The 24,528-nt window shown below is 46.9% G+C and overlaps 1 protein-coding gene and 1 non-coding gene across 3 annotated transcripts in view; both read left to right on the forward strand.

Annotated features, from left to right (window-relative positions):
* Iars (isoleucine-tRNA synthetase) overlaps nucleotides 1–24,528 on the forward strand; it is a 52,138-nt gene that overhangs the window by 18,534 nt on the left and 9,076 nt on the right. For both annotated transcript variants that reach the window (NM_172015.3, XM_006516826.2), the window contains exons 8-26: nucleotides 1,181–1,268; nucleotides 1,825–1,885; nucleotides 2,504–2,599; nucleotides 3,608–3,730; nucleotides 4,170–4,261; nucleotides 5,124–5,222; nucleotides 6,016–6,142; nucleotides 7,743–7,816; nucleotides 8,916–9,110; nucleotides 11,087–11,173; nucleotides 14,151–14,234; nucleotides 15,022–15,166; nucleotides 17,243–17,363; nucleotides 18,915–19,006; nucleotides 20,418–20,495; nucleotides 21,483–21,604; nucleotides 22,007–22,109; nucleotides 22,330–22,413; nucleotides 23,955–24,129. In NM_172015.3, coding sequence (NP_742012.2) covers nucleotides 1,181–1,268; nucleotides 1,825–1,885; nucleotides 2,504–2,599; nucleotides 3,608–3,730; nucleotides 4,170–4,261; nucleotides 5,124–5,222; nucleotides 6,016–6,142; nucleotides 7,743–7,816; nucleotides 8,916–9,110; nucleotides 11,087–11,173; nucleotides 14,151–14,234; nucleotides 15,022–15,166; nucleotides 17,243–17,363; nucleotides 18,915–19,006; nucleotides 20,418–20,495; nucleotides 21,483–21,604; nucleotides 22,007–22,109; nucleotides 22,330–22,413; nucleotides 23,955–24,129 — 2,046 coding nt within the window. The remainder of the gene's footprint in view (nucleotides 1–1,180; nucleotides 1,269–1,824; nucleotides 1,886–2,503; nucleotides 2,600–3,607; nucleotides 3,731–4,169; nucleotides 4,262–5,123; nucleotides 5,223–6,015; nucleotides 6,143–7,742; nucleotides 7,817–8,915; nucleotides 9,111–11,086; nucleotides 11,174–14,150; nucleotides 14,235–15,021; nucleotides 15,167–17,242; nucleotides 17,364–18,914; nucleotides 19,007–20,417; nucleotides 20,496–21,482; nucleotides 21,605–22,006; nucleotides 22,110–22,329; nucleotides 22,414–23,954; nucleotides 24,130–24,528) is intronic.
* Nucleotides 13,456–13,577, forward strand: Gm23482. The gene has a single exon (XR_003950802.1). It is a non-coding gene; the product is annotated as a small nucleolar RNA SNORA24 (small nucleolar RNA).

A 24,528-nucleotide genomic window follows, 5' to 3' on the forward strand; every position in this document is an offset into this window, starting at 1 on the left:
ATGTTTTATATAAAACGTGGGCTTAGCCTATAGCAGTGCTTCTGTGACTTCCTGCACCTGTGGGGGCAGTTTTTGAATGAACCACAAAGATCCTTAGAAGTGATCCGTGGAAACCGGTGGCGTGCCACGCTCTGTAGTGGAAGTTTAAGTTTCCGTACGCTTTTCTTTCCTGAGGCAGTTTGTCAGTGTCAAAGAGGTTTGATGCCTATGCATTTGCTCTAGGCTTCCAGGGATGGTGCCCTCCAGCGAGGTTTTACCGAGGGGACACAGATACATGCATCTTCTTAGTAATAGTTTTAAGGCAACTTAATTGTTCATCAGTTGACTTGTTAGAAGTGGTTTGTGATATCTTGATTTAAAAAAATCAGTGGTGGCATATGAAAGTGTCAGGGGCCAGGGATCTGGCTAAGTGGAGAGCGAGAGAGATATTCATGTTCTACTGCACAGGATGATGGTCACAGTGTTACATGTGCACGTGCTGTAAGAGCCCCTAGAGGGTCCGCTTTGCTTGTTAGAAGATGAAGAGAAGCTAGTGTGTGTGTGTGTGTGTGTGTGTGTGTGTGTGTGTGTGTGTGTCTGTCTGTCTCTCTCTCACACACACACACTCACACACACACACATACACACACACACACACACACACACACTCGTTACTGTGCACTGAGAGTCATCTGGATTATGACATCCAGTGAGTTCAGCCTCTGAGGGAACAAGAGCACAAGGATCCGTGACCTTGTGAGCCACCTGAGTTGTTAATGGAAGGTGCTGCTTGTTAGTTTTGAGACAGTCTCACTGTTTAGTGCTCATTAGCCTGGAACTCACTATGTAGACCCAGGCTGGCCTGGAACTCAGATCTACTCCCAGGTGCCAGGATTAAAGGCCTGTGCCACCATAAATAAACATTCACATATATTTCCTTTAGAACGAGGAAATAAAGGCTAATTTTCCTAAATGGACTTGGATGTGCTCAGTAATGGCCACATACCCTACCGCCTTTGCTGTCTCAGCACGTCTGGGTAGCAGTTCTGCCCGGCTTGGCAGTGTCCTCTCTGCGTCCAGGGCACACAGTAGGTACAGGTGACAAAGCTTCCTGGCACAAGGAATATATATGCCCAGTGTATGTCTTCATAGTTAACCAGTCCGAGTGCCACCCATGTCCTCTTTTTCTTCCTTCTCTTAGATGTGGCCAGGGGAAAATTATTCATCTTAACGGAAGCCAGATTATCGGCCCTCTATAAGCAAGAGAGCGACTATGAGATACTTGAAAGGTGAGTGCTCGTACAGTTGATGCAGTGCTCATGTAGTGCATGTGTGTGTGTTAGGATGACCTGTCATCCTAGAGCTGTAGTGTTCAAGTCGAGTTTTAGGTACCAGCTATGTCCTAAGTCACACGTTTCTGCTTCCGTGACAGTGGCTGTGAGCCTCAGAGGTTGCTGCTGTACTCTGGCTGCAGTTTCATTACTTTGATTGATTTTGTTTGTTTGTTTGTTTTTGTTTTGTGTGTACATTATGTGTGGGTGGGTGTGCACATGTATGCCGTGGGTAAACCTCGTGTCTTCCCCCGTCACTCTCCTTGTTAGTCTAGAGACAGCTTTGTCATGGAACTTGGGCTTACCAGTTTAAGCTCAAGCCTGCAGGTCCCGTGGATCCCCGTGTTTCCTCTCCAGTTTGGGGGATTCCAGGCGCGCACCACCGTTCCCAGCTTCTTACACGCGTTTCCAGGATCCAGACTCAATGGTCATGCCTCAGCAGGAAGCAGTCTACTTACTGAACTATCTCCCTGGCCTTATTGCTTTGATTTACGGATTTATCTTCCTTTTCAAGGTTTCCTGGTGCCTCTCTCAAAGGCAAGAAATACAAGCCGTTGTTTGACTACTTTATTAAGGTAAGTGTGGGGCTGCTTCGCTGTGACTCTCTACATCCATGTCTTCGATCATCGGAGCGAGGTGATGTTCCTGGGAGTGTGTCTGAATCCCAAACTCTGCTTTAGTATGAGAACGTTGCTCTCTTTGAATGAGTTGGAATTGTATCATCGACCAGCTCGATGACCACATCTCCAAGCTGGCCTTTTCCTTCCCCACCTCTCTGCCTTTGCAGTAAGCTCGTTTCCTGCTGTGAATGCTCTTGGCCCTTTTCTCAATGTGTACTGAGTTCAGTTCACTTTCAGGTCTCCCCCTCTCTCAGTGTTGTGTGTGTGTGTGTGTGTGTGTGTGTGTGTGTGTGTGTTCATCTTCATATACATGTGGGTGTGTCTACAGGTGTGCACACATGTGGAGGCCAGAGGTTGACATCAGGTCTTTTTGACTGCTCTCCACTTTAATTACCAAGGCAGGGTCTTTTGCCGAACCCGCAGCTTGTGTGTCTAGCCAAGCTTGTGCCGGGGACTCCCGCCTCTCCTCCTCAGCATCTCCCTCTTAATTGGCTTGTCTTCTCTATTTACATGTTAATTTCAGGTCTTTCTCCCTTGTATTCCATCTAACACTTGGCAACCTTTCTCTCCCAGTGTAAGGAGAACGGTGCCTTCACCGTGCTTGTCGACCACTATGTGAAGGATGAAGAAGGCACAGGCGTTGTGCACCAGGCTCCTTACTTTGGTGCTGTGAGTAGCAAACTCTTGCAGAAATATTTATGGGAAGTAAATATCAGTGACCACTGTTCCTGGGTTGTTGAGTCACGACTCTCATTAAACTTCTTTGCCTTGCCAAGACCAATGGAATCTTTTTGTCTGGCTCCTTACCCCCAAATCTGTACCCACAGTCCACATTCTTGCTGATTTCTGGAAGCAGGTCAAACCCTGAGGTGTTGTCAGTCTGCCTTTCTGGCGAGGTCGAATGAGCAAATGCAGTGCAGTGCTCAGCACCCCTCGCATGCAGCATCAGTCAGTGTCACGAGTACAGTGCTCAGTACCCCTCACATGCAGCATCACTCAGTGTCACGTGGATCCACTGATGAAGCATCATGGCATCGTGGTGTAACCTAGGAGAGCTCTGCCACCTGAAGCCTGTTTCCGTAGTAACAGGGATGCTTACTGTGAGATCAGTACCGGCATCTTAGGATGCAGTGCTGTATGTCTGTCAAGTATTGTGCCTTCCCACCACACGGGCTTTTGTTATCCAGATAGGCATGTATATCATTACAAATAAAATGTAACTTAAGGGGGGGCTTTTGGTTTTCATTTTTGTTGTTGTTTTAGTGGGTGGGTTTATTCGGTTTTGTTTTGGGTTTTTGAGAAATGTCTCACTATAGTCTTTATTCTTGACTGACCTGGAACTCACTAGGTAGACCCTTGAACTTGGGCCCACCTGCCTCTGCTTCCTGAATGATGGGATTAAAGATGATCACCACTCCACCCGGCTGTGGTTGAGTTTTAAAATGTTCGTGTGTGGTATCTAATGGTTGAGATGACTGGGCTAGATAATGTAACTGCAGTTCAGCTGTAAGGCCGAGATTCTATAGATGGTCCTTAAGTCACCACAGTTCGAAGTAGAAGGTTACTTAGATGTATCCAAGACAGTATTGAAAATGTACTTAGAAATCTATGTAAGTTCAAGCTCTCCTTTATCCTGAGACACTTTTATCCCCCAGCCTGTGTTCTTGTCTGTCTCAGGATGATCATCGTGTCTGTATGGACTTCAACATTATTCAGAAAGACTCAGTCCCTGTTTGTCCTGTGGATGCTTCAGGCTGCTTCACAGAGGAAGTGACACATTTTGTGGGGCAGTATGTGAAGGTCTGTGCTTTGTGTGTATGGAAGGGTGTAATCTGTCTTATCACGCTTAGAATTACCATAGGCATTTAACATTTTAAGCACTTAAAACAAGGAAAGACAGCTATTAGCCACACTCCGAGGGTCTGACCTGCTTAGACGGGGGAGCGTGCTGTGGTTTCATCAGTAGGGGTTGGGAGCAGTACACTGCCGTCTGTCCTGGCATGGCCTTCTGATGCTCAGGTGAACTTTCATGTTTGAGAACTTCAGTGGCTCATGCATCCTGGGCAGGCTTCTCAGCTTCTCTCCTCCTAGCCGTGCCTCCAGCCCCAGAACAGATGTTTTCAAAAGACATCAATTGTTTGTGCCTTTTACCCATTATAAAATATCAGCTCTTAGCCATGTATTTATATTGTTAGTAAGTATGCCAAGGTGTTTTAGTGACTGACTAATTTATTAACAGGATGCTGACAAAAATATCATTAGGATGTTGAAGGAGCAGGGCCGGCTGCTGGCGGCGGGCACGTTCACTCACAGCTACCCTTTCTGCTGGAGGTGAGGCCGCTGAGTGCTGTGGTGGTGGGGCTTCTCCTCCGCGCCGTGCGATAACCGCCTCAGTGTAAGAGCATCCTGTAAATTCAAATGAATGTACTCTTCAGTGCCCTGAACTTTGTCCCCACACTTTCTCTCTGTGCCCTGGTTCTATCATCAGAAGAACCATTTTCTTTTCTTTCTTTCTTTTTTTCTTATTTTTGTTTTGTTTTGTTTTTGTTTTCTTCCTTGTTTGTTTGGTTGGTTGGTTTTTGGAGACCCGAGTTTTTCTGTGTAGCCCTGACTGGCCTGGAGCTCTTCCGTAGACCAGGCTAGCCTGAAACTTAGTGCTTCTTCTGCTTCTGAGGGCGGGGATTGAAGATGTGCGTCATGCTCGCTCGCCCTCAGAAGAGCCATTAAAAACACTGTGTGTATGCACGGCTGTCAGTTTTGGGTCCTCTGCAAGAGCAGCAGGCATTCTCCAACTGCTGAGTCGTCTCTCCGGGCCCTAGCTTTGTTCATCTTTTTGCCTTTATCTTCCTGGGTTTCATTTGAAAGGAGACAGGAGACTCGGACGTCTGTGTGTTTAGTTTTTCATTGACTTGCTTGCTTTGTGTGTGAGTACTCCTTTGCGTGTGCCTGCGGGCCTTGGCATGTCTGTGGAGGTCTGTTCTCTCCTTCCACCATGTTGGTTCATCAGGTGCAACAGCAAGTACTGTCACCTTCTGAGGCATCTGCTGATCTGGACACTTGTAATCTAACATAAAAGTAACTGTCAGCAGAAGGCTGAGTAGGTGAAGTGATGCTGATTAGAAATTAGAATCAGTCTTGCCCTTGGTACCAGTAGGCCTCTGACTGACTAGTGGAATCTGTGTTCTGGTCCCAGGTCAGACACGCCCCTCATTTACAAGTCTGTGCCCAGCTGGTTTGTGCGGGTGGAGCCCATGGTGGACCAGCTACTGAAGAACAACGACCTGTGCTACTGGTGAGCATGCTCCTCCCTTCCGCCCTCGACATGTGCTGTGAGGATAGTTCAAGCACTCACCATCTCTAATCGTCTATCATAATTTGTAACTGTCTTTATTTGTCTAGGAAGACACAGTCACATACAGCTAAAGTAACATCTGCTTATGATAGAAGATGTAAGAACTCATTTTCTTTGTAAAGCCCACTAGAGATAAGCAAGTGTTGCTTGTGTATGCCTTACAGGATGAATTGGCTTTGGGGAAAATGTCTTAGCCAGACATAGTATGCACACTTTTAGTCCTGGAACTCGGGAAGCGGAGGCAGGCAGACCTCTGAGTTCCAGGACAGCCACAGTGAGGCCCTGTTACAAAAACAAAGGAACAATCTTGCTATACTCAGACTGTTAGCTTTCCTATGATGAAGACTAGTGTGTGTGTGTTTGCCAGAGCAGTTTATTTATAACCAGTTTGGGAGTTTGAGTCCCTGGTATGTGGGTATCTTCTGCCCTTGGCTTTACAGAAAGCCCAAGCACAGGAACCTTTGCCCTCCCCAATTGTTCTTCACAGCAAGTGGCCAGCCTACCTCATGAATAATCAAATAGGCAAATGGCCTACCTCATGAATAATCAAATAGGCAAAACAGAGGCTTCCCAAACATGTGCTCTGCTGTCTTTTCAAAGGATGTGCTAGATGTGAGCCTAGCATAGTGTTTCCACAAAGCGTCACACAAAGGCTTGTGGTGGCAGCCTGGTTTATAATTTTTACCTGGTCTAGTGCTCCTGCATGACTGTCCATGCCATCCCTCTGTGACAGGGTCCCAGAGTTTGTACGAGAAAAACGGTTTGGAAATTGGCTGAAGGAGGCCCGTGACTGGGCAATTTCCAGAAACAGATACTGGGGCACCCCCATCCCACTGTGGGTCAGCGAAGACTTGGAGGAGGTGAGACTGGGCCCTGTGTTGCTTGACTGTTGCTGAAGTTCTTTGTCATGTTGTGTGACTATGGTGTTAAAAAATGTGGACTCTGACTGTCTGAATTCCTTTCTAGAATGATCACGTAAGACAGTCTGTTTAGGGGGTTACTTTTTATTTAAGTGCAGATTTGAATTTTTATTCTGTAAAATGAAAAATAAATAGTAATTTTTTTTTCAGGAAATCAGCATATTAGATGGTGGGTGGGTGTTGCTTTGATTTCCCCCATCCTGTGCCACAGCATTGAGTTCTAGAACTAACTTCACGTTCAGCTGATTCGTGTCGTGGGGATGCACACCTGTAATCGCAGCCCTCGGGAGGCAGAGGCAGGTGAATCTGCCAGCTTGTGGCCCCCTGAACTCCACAGAAAGTTCCAGGCCAGCAGCCAGGAGAATATACTGGGACTCTATCTAAAAAGAAAAAGGAAAGAAAGTTAAACTGACCTTATGAGAAACTGGAGAAGAAAAAACATGGCAAGCATTGTATACCTTAACTTCCACTAGCGTAGGCAAACACAATTCCATGGCAGAGCCTTCCTTCTGTCCTGTGTGGAGAGCAACGCCCTGGGGTGTAGTGGATTCCATACAAGGACATGAGAGGAAACAGCCAAATTACTGAGTCGGAAACCTTTTCAGGACTGAAGGGAAGGAGCAGAAAAAGCCCTGGGTGCCCAAGAAGCAGAGGCCTTTCTCTGTGTGAAAGCACGAAGCCTCCTGCTGATCTGACCCCTCTGTCAGGTGGGCCTCGTTCCCTGCCAGGTCCACCTATCTCCACCCCAGTTCTTTACCTGAGCATGATCATCCCAACTCCTTGTGAATTAGGCCACTTTTATTTTTATTATCCCCTCAGCACAATAATTTAGTTCTAGCCTTTGATTGGAAAGATGACAGATTAAATAGCAAGATCCAGGCACAAGGAAGAAAGTAAGATGCCTAGGGTGGAGGGTATGGGGGACTTTTGGGATAGCATTGGAAATGTATTTGAGGAAAATACATAATAAAAATATTTAAAAAGAAGAAAGAAAGAAAGAGAGAAAGAAAGAAAGAAAGAAAGAAAGAAAGAAAGAAAGAAAGATAGATGCCATTGGTTGGGCTGGAGAGATAGCTTAAGGGTTAAGAGCACTGGTTGCTCTTCCAGAGGCCTTGAGTTCAATTCCCAGCAATCACATGGTGGCTCACGACCATCTGTACTGGGATCTAATGGTTTCTTCTGGTGTGTCTGAAGACAGCTACAGTGTACTCAAATAAATAAAATAAATAACTAAATCTAAGAAAAAAAAAATACCATTGGCCAATAGTCTAAGACATTTTATTTATTTTAGGCAGAGATTGAGTATGATAAATCCACAGGAATGCCTGTTGAGGTGGTGGCTGTGGGTTTAGGGGCCTGTGCTGCAGACCTGCAGAAGAGGAGTCACGGGAACAAAGCTAGCACTGGCTGCCCTGCAGCTCAGAGTGCTCCATTAGCCCACTTGTAAAGAGAGTCAGGTTTCTACAGCCATACAGCCTAAATGACCTTAGCACAGTCTCCTTGGCTCTGAGGAGTTCCTGTCGTCTTCGGTTTTTGACAGGTAGTGTGCATTGGATCAGTGGCAGAGCTTGAAGAACTGTCGGGAACAAAAATCTCAGATCTCCACAGAGAGAGGTCAGTTCTGACTCACTGCCCTGCTGTCATCCTGGTAAGGCCGTCTCCTGGGAGTTACAGAGCCATGCCTACTAGCTACTTGGTTGATGAGCCACGTTAGTTTGTGGTGTGCACCCTCCCTCCTTGATTGAAATGCCACATAACTTCGGTGCACGACCTTTCAGATTGAGGGCCCCTCATGGTCTCAGCCTTTGGGGACAACTGTCCATTTTTGAGACGAGGTATCACAATGTAGTAGCTCTTGCTGTCATGGAAGTCACTTCTAAGGCCATGCTGATCTTGATCTCACGGAGACCCACCTGCCTCTGCCTCTGCCTCCTGCTCCAGGGCGAGGTGAAAGGTGGCGGCCACCCCTCCAGGCCATGTGCACTTTTCCACTTCTTCTGAGAAGTGCATCGTTAGACAAATCCATTCACTGAGCAAATACACTGAGCAAAAACCTAGATGGTAGAGATAGGTTCATCACTCCGGCCCATTCATACAGTCAGGATACTTAGATGTGAATGTAAATAGGTGTTGGTAGCATAGCATGGCAAATAGTTTTACAGGAAGAGTAAGTATAAACCATGGTACTTAAAGCAAAATCCAGGCATGACGGCTGAAATCAACAGTCAGGAGACAGAGGCAGGTGCAAAGAGTTCAGAGCCCTTCACAGCTGTATAGCAAGTTCAAGGCCAGCCTGGGCTATGATGCCCTGCCTCAGAACTAGAAAACAAAAACAAACAAACAAACAAACAAAAAAACCGGAGTGGTCGATACATAAACTGGTTGTATAGTTGTTTATGGGTCACCCTTAACCCCTGTGAGTCATGCGAACTCTCATGTGCTGTGCCTCTTCTTGCTGCACAGTTTTATTTGCATGCTGTCATTAGGAACATATAAATAAAGCATTATGTCACATCCCCCCACCGCCATTGATGTCAGAAGTCAAAAGAAAAACTTCAGCTCCCTTATAACCTTCTAGGACCACCACTGTACATGTAGTCCCCCACTCACCAAAGTACTGTAGCATGACACATGAATGTGGTCTTGTCAGATTGGCCCTTAAACTGTTAAGTTCTTCCCAGTGAATAGAACTGGCAACTTTTCTGTTTGTCAGCATCGACCACCTGACCATCCCATCCCGCTGCGGGAAAGCACCATTGCGGCGCGTCTCTGAGGTGTTTGACTGCTGGTTCGAGAGTGGAAGTATGCCCTATGCCCAGGTCCATTATCCGTTCGAGAGCAAGCGCGAGTTTGAGGATGCCTTTCCTGCAGACTTCATTGCTGAAGGCATCGATCAAACCAGAGGATGGTACGTTACTCACGGCCTTTCTTTGGGTGTTTCTGTTGGTTTTGCTTTACCAAACATGAGTTTCTTTTTTTTTTTTTTTTTTTTTTTTTTTTTTTTTGGTTTTTCGAGACAGGGTTTCTCTGTGTAGCCCTGGCTGTCCTGGAACTCACTCTGTAGACCAGGCTGGCCTCGAACTCCCGAGTGTTGGGATTAAAGGCATGCGCCACCACACCCGGCGCCAAGCATGAGTTTCTAAATGCCCACATGCCTCTGCCTGGTGCTTATGCAGAGAGGAGACAATGTCCTGCCCTCTGCTCTTCCCATCAGCATGGACACCACCGTGTCTTTCCAGTAGGAATCTCTGTTACCACAAAGCTATACTGTTATAGTCTGTATTATTTCACACAGTGGAATATATCTCTATGGTAAATTAAAACAAAACTCTTCGTATATATTATTTAAAATCTGTTTATTTAAAATCTTTTACTCAGACTTTAAATGATCTTTACAGTGACAGAAGGTGCTAGAAATTAGAAGGTAATTGGGAATGTGTTCGAAATTTAAGTCTAGTCATTATGTGTTAACATTCTAAAAAAACAAAAAACAAACAAACAAAAAAAAAACCCCGGGTATATGGAGAGATTTTGGTATTAGTTTCATGTAGTCGGTGCCCTGTTTGAAGCGGCGTTGTCATGCTCACTGGGAAAAGGTCAGTCACCTTCTTCTCATGTGCAGGCTTTGTGTTCTGACGCTCACTCAGGGCAGTCATTGCTGATGGTACCGCAGAGTTGCTCTTGAAGAACTGCTGCTGTGGTCCTCTGCTCCTCCCATTTGAATCTATTAGAGGGTCCTCCAGGAACACATTTCTTAGGGTTCTTTTGTTGTTTAATGTTTTTTTTTTAAATGCATGTATATGTGTGTACACACTCGAGTGGCTTGTGCATGTAAGCGCAGTGCCAAGGCCAGAAGAGAGTCTGAATTTTCTGGTATTTAGAATTACAGGCTGCTGTGAGCCGTGTGATATGGGTGCTGGGAATTGAACTTTGGTCTCTGAAACTACTCATCTTACTTCTCTGGCCCCACAGATTTCTGTGTTCTAAGGAGGGCCAGCTTTCTCAATAAAGCATAAGCATGCTTCTCCAGGCGAAGTGAAGGCTGGCCATTGGTAAACTTCCCTGGCGGTTTGCTTGTCCTCATCTGTCTGCTTCCTGTTTCCTTTTATTGCTTGAGCTGCCTCCAGGGCACCAGGCAGCATCCTGTGGAACAGAAAGGGATGTTAGGACGGATATTTGTATCGGAGTATTTGGTCTGAGCTCTGTCATTCTTCATTTTGCATTCCTTGATGCTCTTGAAGTACAGGAGCAGGTCAGGGTAATGCAGGAGCATCGCCTCTCTGGTAGAGGAAGCGAGTCCGTGGAGTAAAAGAGTATCCCAGGCTGTGAGCACTGCCCACGGGAGAGGCTTCTGACCCTGCGGGATGGAACTGTTTCCTGGTTCTTCGGTCTGAGTGCATTTTGAGTTTTGTTATGCCATGGTCTGTGCCACAGGATCTCACAGGAAACATGACCCCTCTCCTCTGGCCACTCTGGAAGTCCTGGGTCTGCCTTATATGTTGCCCATGGTTTCTCACTGCAAGCTTTTGTTTTAAGAAAATTTTGTTTCGCCAATCAGACTCTTAACTTTGAGTGATCTGTTGTGGGCAAGATGCATCTGTAGCTATCACTTGGTACATGATTATCAAGATGTATAATACAGGCTTGGCCAGGTGGCCCAGTGAGTAAATGCACTGGTCACCAAGTCAGACAACCTGAGGGGATTCTTCAGGACCCACGTGGCGGAAGGAGAGAGGCAACACTCACATGTTGTCCTCTGACCTCCACTTTAAGAAGTATAATGAATCAAAGCTAAAAGTCTAGTGAGTAAATATACATTTTCCTGTGCTTGGATTCCGTTTCTACCTTTAATGAATGATTCTGGCTTTTTTGTTGTTCCCCCAGGTTTTACACCCTGCTGGTGCTAGCCACAGCGCTCTTTGGACAGCCACCTTTCAAGAATGTGATTGTGAATGGCCTCATCTTGGCAAGGCAGGTACACCCACCCCCTCTGTAGCCATGTTCTGACTGGCCCTCCCCACTATTTCTCTGTGAAGAGAGGAACCTTGATCCCCACCGCCCCCTTCCTTCTAATCTCATGCTGGTTTTGGCTGTTGAGACAGGGTTTCAGCATGCAGCCCGGCTGCCTTAGATCTTAATCTTGTAGACTAAGCTAGTCTTCAACTCACAGAACCCCACCCGTTTTCCAGCTCTGCATACCGGTCTCTAACTTCTTACGCTCCCTCTAGTTTAGTTTTTCAGTGTTTTATTTTCCTGAGGCCGAACGGCCTCGGCAGGTTTACCTCCCTCCCGCCAGTCTGAGCCTCTCCAGCACTGCGATTACACGAGTGCACTGTGATCTCATGCTCTGCCCCTGCTCCTGTGTGGAGCCCTCAGCCAGTGCAGAGGGACAACCCATCTGAGGCCAGGGGAAGGAAGCCTGGCTCAACACTGCGTAGCTGGTGTTGGTGCACGTGTCTAGAGTCTGACAGCAGGCAGTTGGTTTTAGACATATTTAAAGTACAATTTTGGAAGAACGTATTCTGGGAACAACCACCTCTAAAGCTTAAAGCATGGTTGTTTGGGAACTGTTTTGCAAAGTACATGTGACCTCTACCAGGAAGAGTGGTTTTATAGCTTAAGAGCCCAAGATCTGGTATTTATTGTCTGGGTCATACACTCAGCCTAGAGATCACCAATCTATAAAGTGCATGTGACATCTCCCCTAAGGGTAGGCTCTCCTCATTGAGAAACAAAGATAAGGTCTAGGAAGAAGACTCTGGGATAAACTTGATAGTCTGGGGGATTCGGGTGTGGTCTGGCCCCACCCACACTCACACACACACACACTCACACACACACACACACACACACACACACACACACACACACACTCACACACACACACACACACACACACTCACACACACACACACACTCACACAGCACAGATCACTAGGCTGTCACCTGCATCGTCTCCCAGCCTGGGTGGGAAAGCGTGTACACATCCTTCCCTTGCAGACTGGTGTCACACTGTGTGCTTAACATTCCTGGTTTCCCTAGTGCTTGTTTGACTGCTGAGACCAAGAAGTACAGGAGAGGCTACAGGCATTTGTGCCCCTATGCTCCTGCTTTTCATACTCTTGTCCGGTCCATCTCTGTGTAGCTCCATGCATCTTAAGTAGGAAGACTCCATTGTTAGAGACAGAGCGAGACAGGCACCAGACAGTGGTCGTAGTAGCACAGTGCTTCTAGTGACGTCACTAGCAAGAGATAAGGTGACTTAGCTGAGTGTTTCCTCAAGTTTGTTGGTGGTCATGTCTCACTGTCTTTACACTCCTGACATGGATTTTTAATGTCATCTTTGTAACATGAGGAAATGTGGGGAATTGCAGGCTGGTCTCCAGTCGAGCTGAGGTCTGAACCCCAATGGTCATAATTCACCTACATGACATGGTAGGCGTTCCCTCATGCTCCTGGAACTCCGGCCCCTGCCTAAGGTACCACCTTCCACAGCCACTACAAGAGAAGCATGGTCAGTGGTCACATAAGCAATGGCCCAAGCTTCTGACTCCTCCCCAGTTACCTAGCAACAGTGAAGACCATAAAAAGGGGTGCTCAGCCCCCACCAGGCTCTCTTACTCCTTTGTTCCTTTACCTCTCACTTCTCTCTCCTCTTCCCTCTTCCCTTTCTCTTTGTCTTCTTTTCTCCTCTCTCTCTCTCTCTCTCTCTCTCTCTCTCTCTCTCTCTCTTCTCTCTCTTCTTCTGCATTTCTATAATAAAGCTCTTAAACCATAGAGAGTCTCTGCCCTTCAAGTTCCACTGCGCACTCTGGTCAGTGTTGGGAACTTCTTCCCCTATTTCCACTCTCCCACAACCCTGGTGGCTTTAGCAAAGTAGCTGGGGGGGGGGGCAGGTAGGGCTGCTCCTTGGCCACCCCCTGAAGAGTGGGATAGAGGAATGCCCACCCAGGGATGAGTGGATAGCATAGGTAGCAGCCCTCCCACACCTGACTGAGCAGAGAATAGGGAAACTCTGGCGGGGCATTGGGCATCTTTTCCCTTTTCCCACTTTTCCCCCCTGCCCCCCCCCCTTTATTTTGTTCCCAACAAGGAAACTCTGGATTTCAGAGATCCTGTGACTTCCAGGACCACAGCAGACTCCTCCCAGTGGCTTTGTCTCCTATGGAGAATTATTTTTTAGTTGTATCAGTGTCTTAGAATTCCTTTGCTGCATCAACTCTATTCAGTCAGTAAAAATACACAGTGATTCTCCCTGTGTTCCTGGGACCCATCTTCTGTAGCCATCTTCCCCCACAGTAGAGCATGGCTTTGTTTTTAACAAAGCTGTCACTGTTTAGTTGGTACCAGCTTCTAATTTGCACAGGTAACAGTTTTCGCTGTTGTGCGCTGGGATGCCAAGCTATTGGGCATGTGTTTTAAAGTCTCGATCACTGTGATTAAAACGCCATGACCAATACAGCTTGAGGGTCGTATTCTGTGGTCACGGTCTGTGAGGGAGTAATGGCAGATACTGCTCCACCCCTACCTTGGAACTCCCTTAAAGACGTAGCTGTACCATGGCGTTAAAAGACTTTACTTGGCTTAGTGCACTTTTCCTGCAAGCCTGGCTACTTGACTGACTTGGATCCCTGGAACCCACATCAAGATGGAAGGAGATGTCTGATCTCTGCTTGAGTGCCATGACCCATGCCTCCCATAAACACACACACACACAGACACACACACACGCACACACACCAAGCTCATGTGCATACACAGTCACAAAAATAACATGAATATAAAAGGCCTAACAGATAGACACCAACCACCCCTGCCATTGCGACTTTCACCAGTACACATTTGACCCTCTTCCATTAGCACTTGCGTGTCTGCTTGCAGTCCCCATCCGTCTATAAGAGCAACTCTATTTACTCACTTACTTGGTATCTCCTTTCTGTTTTACAAGTGATGGCCAAAAAATGAGCAAGCGGAAAAAGAACTACCCAGATCCAGTTTCCATCATCGATAAGTATGGTGCGGACGCCCTCAGGTACAAAGCAGCCCTGTGCTCAGGTGTATCTCGTGTCATCATCCTCAGAGTGCCTTGCAATTATGCTTTAACTGTCGGGCCTCTGTATGGGGAGTTAGGCTTTTGTAGTTGGTGATTTCCAAGTCTAGAAGTCTTTTGAGGACTAAAAACTGTCCCGGATGCCATCAGCCATCCATGACCTCCCGGGCGTGTGCATACTGTCTCTACCTCAGCTCCTTTCTAGGTCCCTCGTCTTGTTGGTATTAGGATTCTCTCTCTCTTCTCTTCTCCTCTCCCCCAACCCCACCAGAAGAAATAAATAAATGCATGAGGTTTTAGAGAACTTTTAGCTACAGCTTGAAGCGTTCCTACTCCTGAAGTCTATCCTGTTTAGGTTGCAAAGGCCTAGAGAGCTTGTTCAGAATCTCCATGTCATAGGTGAATCCTACACCCTGTCCCATGCTGTGTACCTTCACACAGCTCCCTGTGGCCTGCAAACAAGAGAGAGGCTGGCCCTCCACTCATTCGTCTGTCTATCAGGACTGGGCCATTCTCCACAGTGAGGGTGGGCTTCCAGAGTGTGGCAGATCTCCTCATGAGCCCATGTGCACCTGTGGTGGGGGTGCCAGTGTTTAAGGGCTGTCCCTCCGCAGAGGAAAGCAGAGTTTGACTTGGCCTTCTTCATCTTTAGTAAAAGGAAAAAGACTCAGGTGATCTGACAAGAACAGGAATTTTTACCTCCTCAAATTAGTAATACTTGGTTTGCCATCTGTGTAACTTTTCTGTGTAAATTTTGTGCTTCTGCCAGGTTATATCTGATCAATTCCCCTGTGGTAAGAGCAGAAAACCTGCGCTTCAAGGAGGAAGGTGTGCGGGATGTCCTCAAAGATGTGCTGCTCCCGTGGTACAACGCTTACCGCTTCTTCATCCAGAACGTCTTTAGGCTCCACAAGGTACGGACAACATTGGTCTGCATTTGCTGAGCTATGAGGTGGGCTTGTGTGGGACCTAGTGGCCACTTTATTGTGCCGTCTGCTGCTGTTAGATAACTCGTAGCCATGAGGAAGCCTTACATGACGATCCAAGAAGGGTCTGATTCTCCATAGGACAGACCTCCTCTCTATAAAGAGGTGTGTTATAGTTTGGTCAGTCACTTCTTTGTCTCAGATTTCATGTTGAATGTAATTCTTCTCTATTCAAGGAAGTGGCAGGGTGTGGAATTACAGACAGTATGAGAGTCAGCTACAGACCCTGACAAAGGGCAGGGACAGAGCCTGGGGTTGTGCTGTTGGCTTGAGTGTGGTCAGGGAAGACTTGCATGAGGAAGAGGGATAGTAGCTCTGAGTGAGTTGCTAGGATTAAGAATAGTAGTAGTTGGGGGCTAGAGAGATGGCTCAGTAGTTAAGAACACTGACTGTTCTTCCGAAGGTCCTGAATTCAAATCTCAGCAACCACATGGTGTCTCACAACCACCCGTAATGAGATCTGATACCCTCTTCTGGTGTGTCTGAAGACAGTTACATTGTGCTTATATATAATAAATAAATCTTTGGGCTGGAGGGAGCAGGGACTGAGTGAGTAGGGTTGACCGGAGTGAGCAGAGGTCCTCAATTCAGTACCCAACAACCACATGGTGGCTTAGAACCATCCTTACAGCTACAGTATACTCATATACATAAAATAAGTGATTAAAATCTTTAAAAAAAAAAAAAAGAATAGTAGTTGGAATGTATGTGAACCTGTGCCTCAGGTTGGCCTTCTCATCCTCTCCAGAAAAGGCCTTGGTCTACAGCTACCTCTGCTGACCCCAGGCTGGCTACACTCAGTGCCAGCATCTTTATCCCTAGCACAAGTTACTGTATTGTGTGAGTGTTTAGCCAGTTGTGCTCAGCGTCTTATTCCAGCACCTTTAACTGCTCAGTGACCCTGGAGCAGCCCTGAAGCTCGCAAGCAGGACAGTGACTTGGCTCTTCCTTCTGCTGAGAATGAGACAGAAGTAGTGTTCACATAGGACTTCCAGGTACACTGTTCCCTGGAGATTTAGAGGCAGACATCTTTCTCTGGATTTCAGCATCCCCGTGTTTGTAGTTATGCCAGCTTTCCTGTATGTGGTGCCACATAGGGGTAGCAACCCAGAAGCTCACATGCTCAGCAGACCTCTTGGTGTAGAACTCACACCTGACCACAAAGAGGGCCCATCTGTACAGAGCAGGGCCGCACCCACCCTGAGGGGCTCAATCCCAGGCCAGTCGTCTTCACCATTGCTCTGCCAAGGTGCTGAGAAGCCCAGCTGGCAGGAGGTTCAGTGTGCAGAGCAGGAGTGGGTGAGGTGCCTTCAGGATCATGCAGGGCTCATAAAAAGCAAAAGGAGACATGACGGGGTTCAAGTTAGCGTGGGAGCTGTGTCCTCTTGCTTGTTTTCAGGTTGCTAAGGATTATCCGGTTTTAGGTTTCACTGCCTCCTTCCATAGGTTTACAGTAACCCAACACTAAGGTCTCTTCATTGAGGATTTGTTGGTGCTTATCCTGAATATTGCTGGATTGCTACCAGGGTCTGGGATCGTTTTCTGTTTCATCATTTCCTTCTGTTTAACTCACTGAGAGCATTTGGTAGGCCTGGAGAGATGACTTATCGGGCAGGAGTACTTACTGTTTGTCCAGAGGACCCGGACTTAGTTCCCAGTAACCTGTCCTAACATCCATGGGCACAGGTACACGCACATGCGCGTGCACTTATATAAAGTTAAAGTTAGGGCCGGAGAGATGATGGCTCAGTGGTTAAGAGCATGGATTGCTCTTCCAGAGGTCCTGAGTTCAATTCTCAACAACCACATGGTGGCTCACAACCATCTGCAATAGGATCTGATATCCTCTTCTGGTGTGTCTGAAGACAGTGACATTGTACTCATATACGTAAAATAAATAAATCTTTAAAAAAAACTGATTATAAAAAAAGTTAAAGTTATTTTTTTTCGGGTATTAGTTCACCCTTTGTGCATGCGAGCATCTCACTGAGCGTCTGTCTGTAGGAAGAAGAAGTGAAGTTCCTATACAACGAGCATACAGTCAGAGAAAGCCCTAACATCACCGACCGCTGGGTTCTGTCCTTCATGCAGTCGCTCCTTGGCTTCTTTGAGACCGAAATGGCAGGTGAGTCTTCTGTGCTGTCTTCCCAGGGGCGAGGACGGGTTATTCTCTTGATAATTGTTCTTTTGATATTTTTTCTAAAATATTTTATTTTATTTATTTATTTAATGTGAGTACACTGTAGCTGTCTTCAGACACAGCAGAAGAGTGGCATCAGATCTCATTACAGACGGTTGTAAGCCACCATGTAGTTGCTGGGATTTGAACTCAGAACGTTTGGCAGAGCAGTCAGCGCTCTTAACCGCTGAGCCATCTCACCAGCCCCCTGTTTTGATATTTTAAATGGTTTTCCCTTATTAACATAGAGGAAGTTTTGAGAGGTAACCCAGAAGTGCAGTGTGGTAGGCCTTAGTTGTAGAAAGGAGTTTGTTTCAGGGCTCTGGGTAATTTTGTCCGGGGAGTGCAGACCCATTCTTGTGCAAAGGACTGTCTGAGATCCCTACCACCTTTCAGCACTCGCTGCCATGACTTCCCATGAAGCTGAGTCTAGATATCATATACCTAGGACAGAACTCAGACTGCCTAGGAACTAGATAGCTCAGTGTCTGTGCGAGGGTCGTGCGTGGGAGACTAGTCCAGCTCCTGGCCCAGGTAAGTCCCAGCTTTGTTCACCTGTATACGTACCCACAGAATCACCATCAGGAAGATCATGAGAAAATGTGTCTACAGGGTGCATTGAGGGGCCAGCAGTTCCCACAGCTCTCAGGAAGAGCTGCGGCCCCAGAGCGTTGTCTTCTCTGCATATGTGAGGGTCACTTACTCTGCAGGAGGTAAAACCCGAACACAGGAATCTCAGGCTTCCCTCACAGTAAAGTGTAGGGAGCTCTAGACATAATATGGGCTGGCTTTCCCTCTGCAACAGGAAAAGCCCTGGCTGCTGAACCCACCTGTGTACAAGTGTTTGGCCAGCTAGGGACTGTGGGCCTGAGTTCTGTTTTCTGTGAGCCACAGTAAGAGCAGCTGTGCCCTCTGCAGTCTGGGTGGATCCTTTTCCGTGGGGGCTGCGCTGTGCATCTGCGCTGTGCATGGGAAGATGCTGAGCGGTGGCCTGTGTCACCCAGTAGAAAGAGTGGTGTTGATACTCCGTGTATTAAACCAGGAGAATATCTCCTCAGGCTTTGCCAGGTCTCTTCTTCTGGGCAAAATGGCGCTTGCTGCACCTCTTAGCATCTAAGGCATCTTGCCTTCTGCTGCTTGGGGTAGGAGGTGGCACAGTGGTGTGGACTTGCATTCTGTCCCACGTGTCTGTGCACTCCATGTTAGGTAGTTACATTGAATAGGGGTTCAGTGTACTCCATATTAGCTCTGAATAGTGGGTCAGTTTATTTTTTTCACCTATGGGGGTTTGCTTATAGCTTATTGTTGTTTTGGAGGTGCCCCTAAACACCTTGGTTGCCGTGCCATGGAGTCATGATATATGAGCCATCTGATTGGTTGATTCTGATTCTCTTTGTTCCCTTAGGGAGTGGAGTGCCCTTGAATGGAGAGCTGTACTTCTTTCCCACTCCAAGGCCTGGCCCAGCCTGCCTGACTAATATCTTGCTTGCTTTTTAGCTTACAGGCTGTACACTGTGGTACCTCGCCTGGTCAAGTTTGTAGATATTCTAACCAACTGGTATGTCCGAATGAACAGGAGGAGGTTAAAGGTAAGAACTGGTGGGAATTGTGAAAAGTTCAGAGTCAAAGGTTAGGGAGAAATGTCAGCCGTGATGGTACACACCTTTAAGCCCAGCACTCAGAGGCAGAGGCAGAGGCAGAGGCAGGTGGATCTCTAAGTTTGAGGCCAGCCAGGGCTACACAGAGATACTCTGTCTCCAAAAACGGGGGTGGGGGGTGGGGCGGCTATGAATATGAGAAAGGACCAAAGGGAAACACCATTGCATTGCCAATACTCTTTTGAAGATGTCTTGTGTTTACAGTAGTACATTAGCTGTAGTGCAGTGTGACAGAATGGGACTTAGGAGATCTGAAAGTTATTCTGTATATTTTCATAATGCACCGTGGACAAGTTATCAGGGATGAAGTGTCCAAGCTGGTGCAGTGCCAAACTGAGCAGACCTCATAGAATTCCGCAAATACGGTCAAGTATGGCTATACTTCTTAAAAGAAACTATTGTGTGTGATTTTTTTTTTTCCCTAGAGGCATGAACATACAACTAGATAGTTTGTGTGCCAATGACAGCCAAAGAATTGCCCCCATCCAAGTCTAGCTGTGAGATTATTGGGGTTCCTTCCAGGAGACTGGGTGAGGGGTGATAGGAGCATAGATAACCACACTGCATCATGAACAAAAGCCCGCCCAGAATCGTGACAACTCAGGAAGGCAGCATTCCTAAGCTCCTGTGCTCTTGGAGGCTGCTTGGCTGGCAGAATGGCCCCACAGCCATTGATCGGGAAAGGCCTTCCTGAGAGGGCTTTGCTTCCACACGTTTCAGCCTTGTTCCTGGGGAGGGGGGTTCAGTTTTGAGGAAGGAGCCACACAGCAGCACCCCTCTTGGTTTCGGTCTCCACCCAAAGCGGCAGTGGTCAGGTGTTTGCTGTGGACAGGGTTCTTCCTAGCTGCCGGGGTTTTCGCATGAGCTTGGCGTGGACACTGCTCTCCAGACACACTGGCATGTGCAGAAAGTATAGTGAGATAAGACAGTGACAACTTCCTTGCTGCAGAAAGTTTTTCCCTGCCATGAATCAGTAAAGTTATTTTAAAAGCACACAGTATATACCCCCTCCCCTCTTTTTTTAAAGCAAAAAGTTACCTAGCTCTTCTTGTTATATTGGAATCCATCTACCCTCACACCTTCAAGCCTGTCCTGTCCTTGGCTCCCATTCACCTGATCTCCAGTAGAGATGGTCAAGGGGACAGCAGACTGCTGTCCCATGCTGACCTCTCTCACTGCCCTACGTGGCCCAGGCTGATGGCTGAGGCCATTACTCCTCACTCCACCCCTTTCCCACCGGTGTAGTACATGGTCCCCGTACACCACCCGTTTTAATAAGCATGTGTTTTGATGACATACTTACTACCAGCAGCTTCATATTTGTCTCTGTTTCATTCTCTAGGGTGAGAGTGGGGTGGAAGACTGTGTCATGGCTCTGGAGACACTGTTCAGTGTCCTGCTTTCTCTGTGCAGACTGATGGTGAGATGCTCAACCCCTTTCCAAAGCCGAGCTACATACAGTAACCCTGAGCCACAGCCCCCTCCCTTCTGTCTGCTCTCTATAGAAGTGTCAAAGCACCTTCGAGCGCTAGCCCCCTTCCAGAAGTTGTAATAGCTTATGTGCCTTGTTCTAAGTACTAACTGAGGTAGGTGAGGTGCTTATTCTAAGTACCAACTGAGATATATGAGGTGCTCGTTCTAAGTGTCAACTGAGGTACAGGAAGTGCTTATTCATTTGCTGTTCAGCATTTAGACAGGGATCTACTCTCAGGGGGATAACATAGAAATCTTGATGATGTGAAGAACTCAGTAACTGAGTAGTGAAGAGATTCCTAAACTCATACTTATATGATCAAGCATATCCTAGTAGCACTGATAGAAAAATGTGTGGTTGTTTGGCCTGGGTTTCTGTTAATGAAACTGTTAAGTGCCATATGGGTGGGAACTCTGCTCCTTTTCTGTGTCCTATTCTGGTGCCCCAGTATCCTGTCCCATGCTATACAACAAGCCTTCTGTGAGCCTGTGACAGTCACAGGGGAATTTGCCCGTAGACAAGATCGTGGTGCTGTCCACATCTAACTTCCTGCACCTGCATCCCGAGATTCAAGTGCGGTTTTTCTGCTTTGCAGATATGATCTGTAGGCTTTAAGGTATTTAACCTCTGTGCATATTGACTTACCTGACACATTTGATCTAACTGGCACTTGTTCTGGGGCTCCTGGCTTGGTTTGTTTTTGGAGAGCAAGATATCCAGAGATATTTTGAGTCCTGTGAGGTAGCTCTACTATTACACCTCATACATATGAAGTCATTTTTCTTTGAAAAGGGACGTCTAATAACTAGCCTATGCCTGTCTGTGTATTGCTATTCTCCTCTCTAAAGTGACTGGTTTTCATTTCTCAGTCTAAGTGAGATCGACGGATGATGGGTGCATCTGAGTGATACTCTCTCCTCCATTCTGCTGCAGGCCCCTTACACGCCCTTTCTGACTGAGCTGATGTACCAGAATCTAAAGCTGCTGATTGATCCTGCTTCTCTCCGGGACAAGGACACACTCAGCATCCACTACCTCATGCTGCCTCGAGTTCGGTAGGAATCAAATAGAGACGAGTCACCCGGGCCACAGGAAAGGGAAGTCCACATAGGGTCCCAAGGCCCGCAGGAAGAGATGGGGAGAGGGCTCATTTCCCTTCTCCACCTCCTGAGCCCTCCTTTCCCCTGGGCTGATGCAGCTACTCCTCAGGCTGCAGGGGCCTGCAGTAGCAGGGGTATAGCATCCTCCTTAGGAATGGTAGTTGGGTGAGATGTGAGTGCAACCTTTGAGTAACCCTGGGAGCACCGTGTGTGCCCCTGAAGGTGGCAGTGGGTGACATCTTTTCTCAGTTATCGCTGGAGACCTAGCCAGATCCCCCTCTTCACTTAAGAGTAACCGTGTCAGGTTTTCAACCTTCAAAAGTAATGATCTTCCCTACCCCTGTGTTCATCAATCAGAGAGGAGCTGATTGACAAGAAAACTGAGAACGCCGTGTCTAGGATGCAGTCTGTGATCGAGCTTGGAAGAGTGATACGAGACCGAAAAACTATTCCAATAAAGGTGTGAAATTGTCTTCTTATATCGAAGTGACCCAGACCTGTGTCTTGGGAAATTTTAGCTTAGACTTTGCAGCAGTGGTGTAATTCTTTGTCCTTTTCTGTGGTAAGGTATGAATGGCCTGGAGCTAGCTTAGCTAAATAGTAACCAGACAGATGAGCGTTCAACATTTTGCCGTTTGGGGAAACTGACCCTTAGTTCATTTCCACTCCCTTCCTTCTAGTATCCTCTGAAGGAAATTGTGGTCATCCACCAAGACCCAGAAGCTCTAGAGGATATCAGGTCCTTGGAGAAGTATATCATTGAGGTAAGTGAGGCTCAGCCCAGTCAGAATTTTCTGTTTCCTAGAAAATTATTCTTTGGTAAATTGCTACATGCATAACCATCCATGAAATTGTTAAAAAAAAAAAAAAAAAAAAAAGCCAGGCGTGGTGGCGCATGCCTTTAATCCCAGCACTTGGGAGGCAGAGGCAGGCAGATTTCTGAGTTCAAGGCCAGCCTGGTCTACAGAGTGAGTTCCAGGACAGCCAGGGCTATACAGAGAAACCCTGTCTCGAAAAACCAAAAGGAAAAAAAAAAAAGAAATTGTTCGTGATCAGTGTGGGTTTCTTTAGTCTCATCTACTTCTCCTCCTCAGAGTAAAATTTTATAATTAACAAGAAAGTTTTGCTTCTTCAAATGATGAACTATAGCTATTTGCAGTTTGTGAATGCACTAGGGGTAGTATGTCTAATAAAAGGTGGGCCAGTGTACACCCTCCCTGTCTCCAGGATTTCATTTGCCCTCTGAGAAAGGTTCCCAAGATTTTACACATTTATGCATACATATATTTATATATGTAGCCTTTGAGAGGTGTCAGGACAGGGCCTCACTTTGTAGCTTAGGCTAGTCTTAGACTCAGTTCTCCTGTCTTAGCCTTCTGTGTGCTGGGATCAAAGCAAATGTTCCCTGTTTAGTGGAAATATGTCACTAGCACAGTGGCATGAAGTAATGTGATTTCACACTTGGTTAAATGGTAATGATAGTGCTCAGGATTGCTTGTGTAAGTGTGCCCTTGAGAGATGAATTTATATTTCAGGGCCCACCCCACCCCTTTATTTTTAGTTTTTGTTTTGAGACAGGGTCTCCATGTAAACCAGGTTGAACTCACAGAGATCTCCTGCCTCTGTGCTATGAATGCTGAGATTAAAGGCACGCACCAGTACCAACCTTGGCTTCTTTTAGTGATGTTCAACTCACTTGATTGGTCTCGACAAGAGCATTGCATTTCTGTGCCATCCCAGATGGTATTCTAGATGTAGTTGTGGAGTTGCACCTAGTGTCAGACTCATAGACCGTTCCCCTCTATCTAAAAGGAAGGCTAATCTCCCTCATCATTCGCTACAATCTGATCGTCGACTGGTAATCACAAATATATTTTCTGCCTGTGGATTTGCCTTCTTTAGACATTTCATAAAGAACAGTTTGTCATCTACTGTGTGTGGCTTGTGTTGCTCAGCGTCATGTTTGTACAGTTCATTCACATAATTCTTTTATCTTGCTAAACACTCCAGTGTGTGTATAAACCATGCTTTATTTTTACCTAGTCACACCTGCTTTGTTCTCTGTGTGGTACTGGGGATCCAAACCAGGGCCTTGCACATTCCAGGCAAGCATTTATGTGCCTTGATGCCTTGATCACAGATGTGCACATCACAGCCCCACCCATTCAGTGGTTGACTGGCATTTGGGTTATATCTGCTCTTTGCCTCCTGTGAATAGCGCTGGTATGGATGTTCGACTGCATGTCCAATGTGAAACAGATTTCTGTGCCTCACAGTTTCGCTTTTCCTTTGGTACTCGCTGTAGGAATTAAATGTTCGAAAAGTCACGCTGTCTACTGATAAAAACAAGTACGGTATCCGACTAAGGGCTGAACCAGATCACATGGTCCTTGGGAAGCGCCTGAAGGGGGCCTTCAAAGCGGTGATGATGGCCATAAAGCGGCTGAGCAATGAGGAGCTGGAGCGGTTTCAGAAGAGCGGTGGGTGTCCGCCTCCGTGTCCTCGCCCGAGGACCACTTCATCTTTAAGCAATGTTTTCATCCCTTCCTTCATCCTGTTCATAAGAACTCAGCTGTAAATACCAGTGACTTTCCTAGACAGGTGCTTGGTATCCCACCTTGCTATTGCAGCCTCGGGGTGCTGGTGTCCTGTTATAATCTGCCTGATTTCCCTCCAGTTCTATATACTTCTAGAGTCAGCCTTAGCACAGTGGCTACAGTGGGCTTTCCTAAAGGACGTCACCCATCAACAGCTCTCCACACTTCCTCCTGCTTGCCCCTGGCAGACACACAGTACCCAGCACCTCACGCTGTCCCCTCATTTCACTTGCACCAACCCTTGGTAGGCAGCAGAATGCCAGGGTCATCAAGGGAGGGCAC

Source organism: Mus musculus, chromosome 13, assembly GCF_000001635.26.
Source record: "Mus musculus strain C57BL/6J chromosome 13, GRCm38.p6 C57BL/6J".
In the NCBI taxonomy this organism is placed as follows: Eukaryota; Metazoa; Chordata; class Mammalia; order Rodentia; family Muridae; genus Mus; species Mus musculus.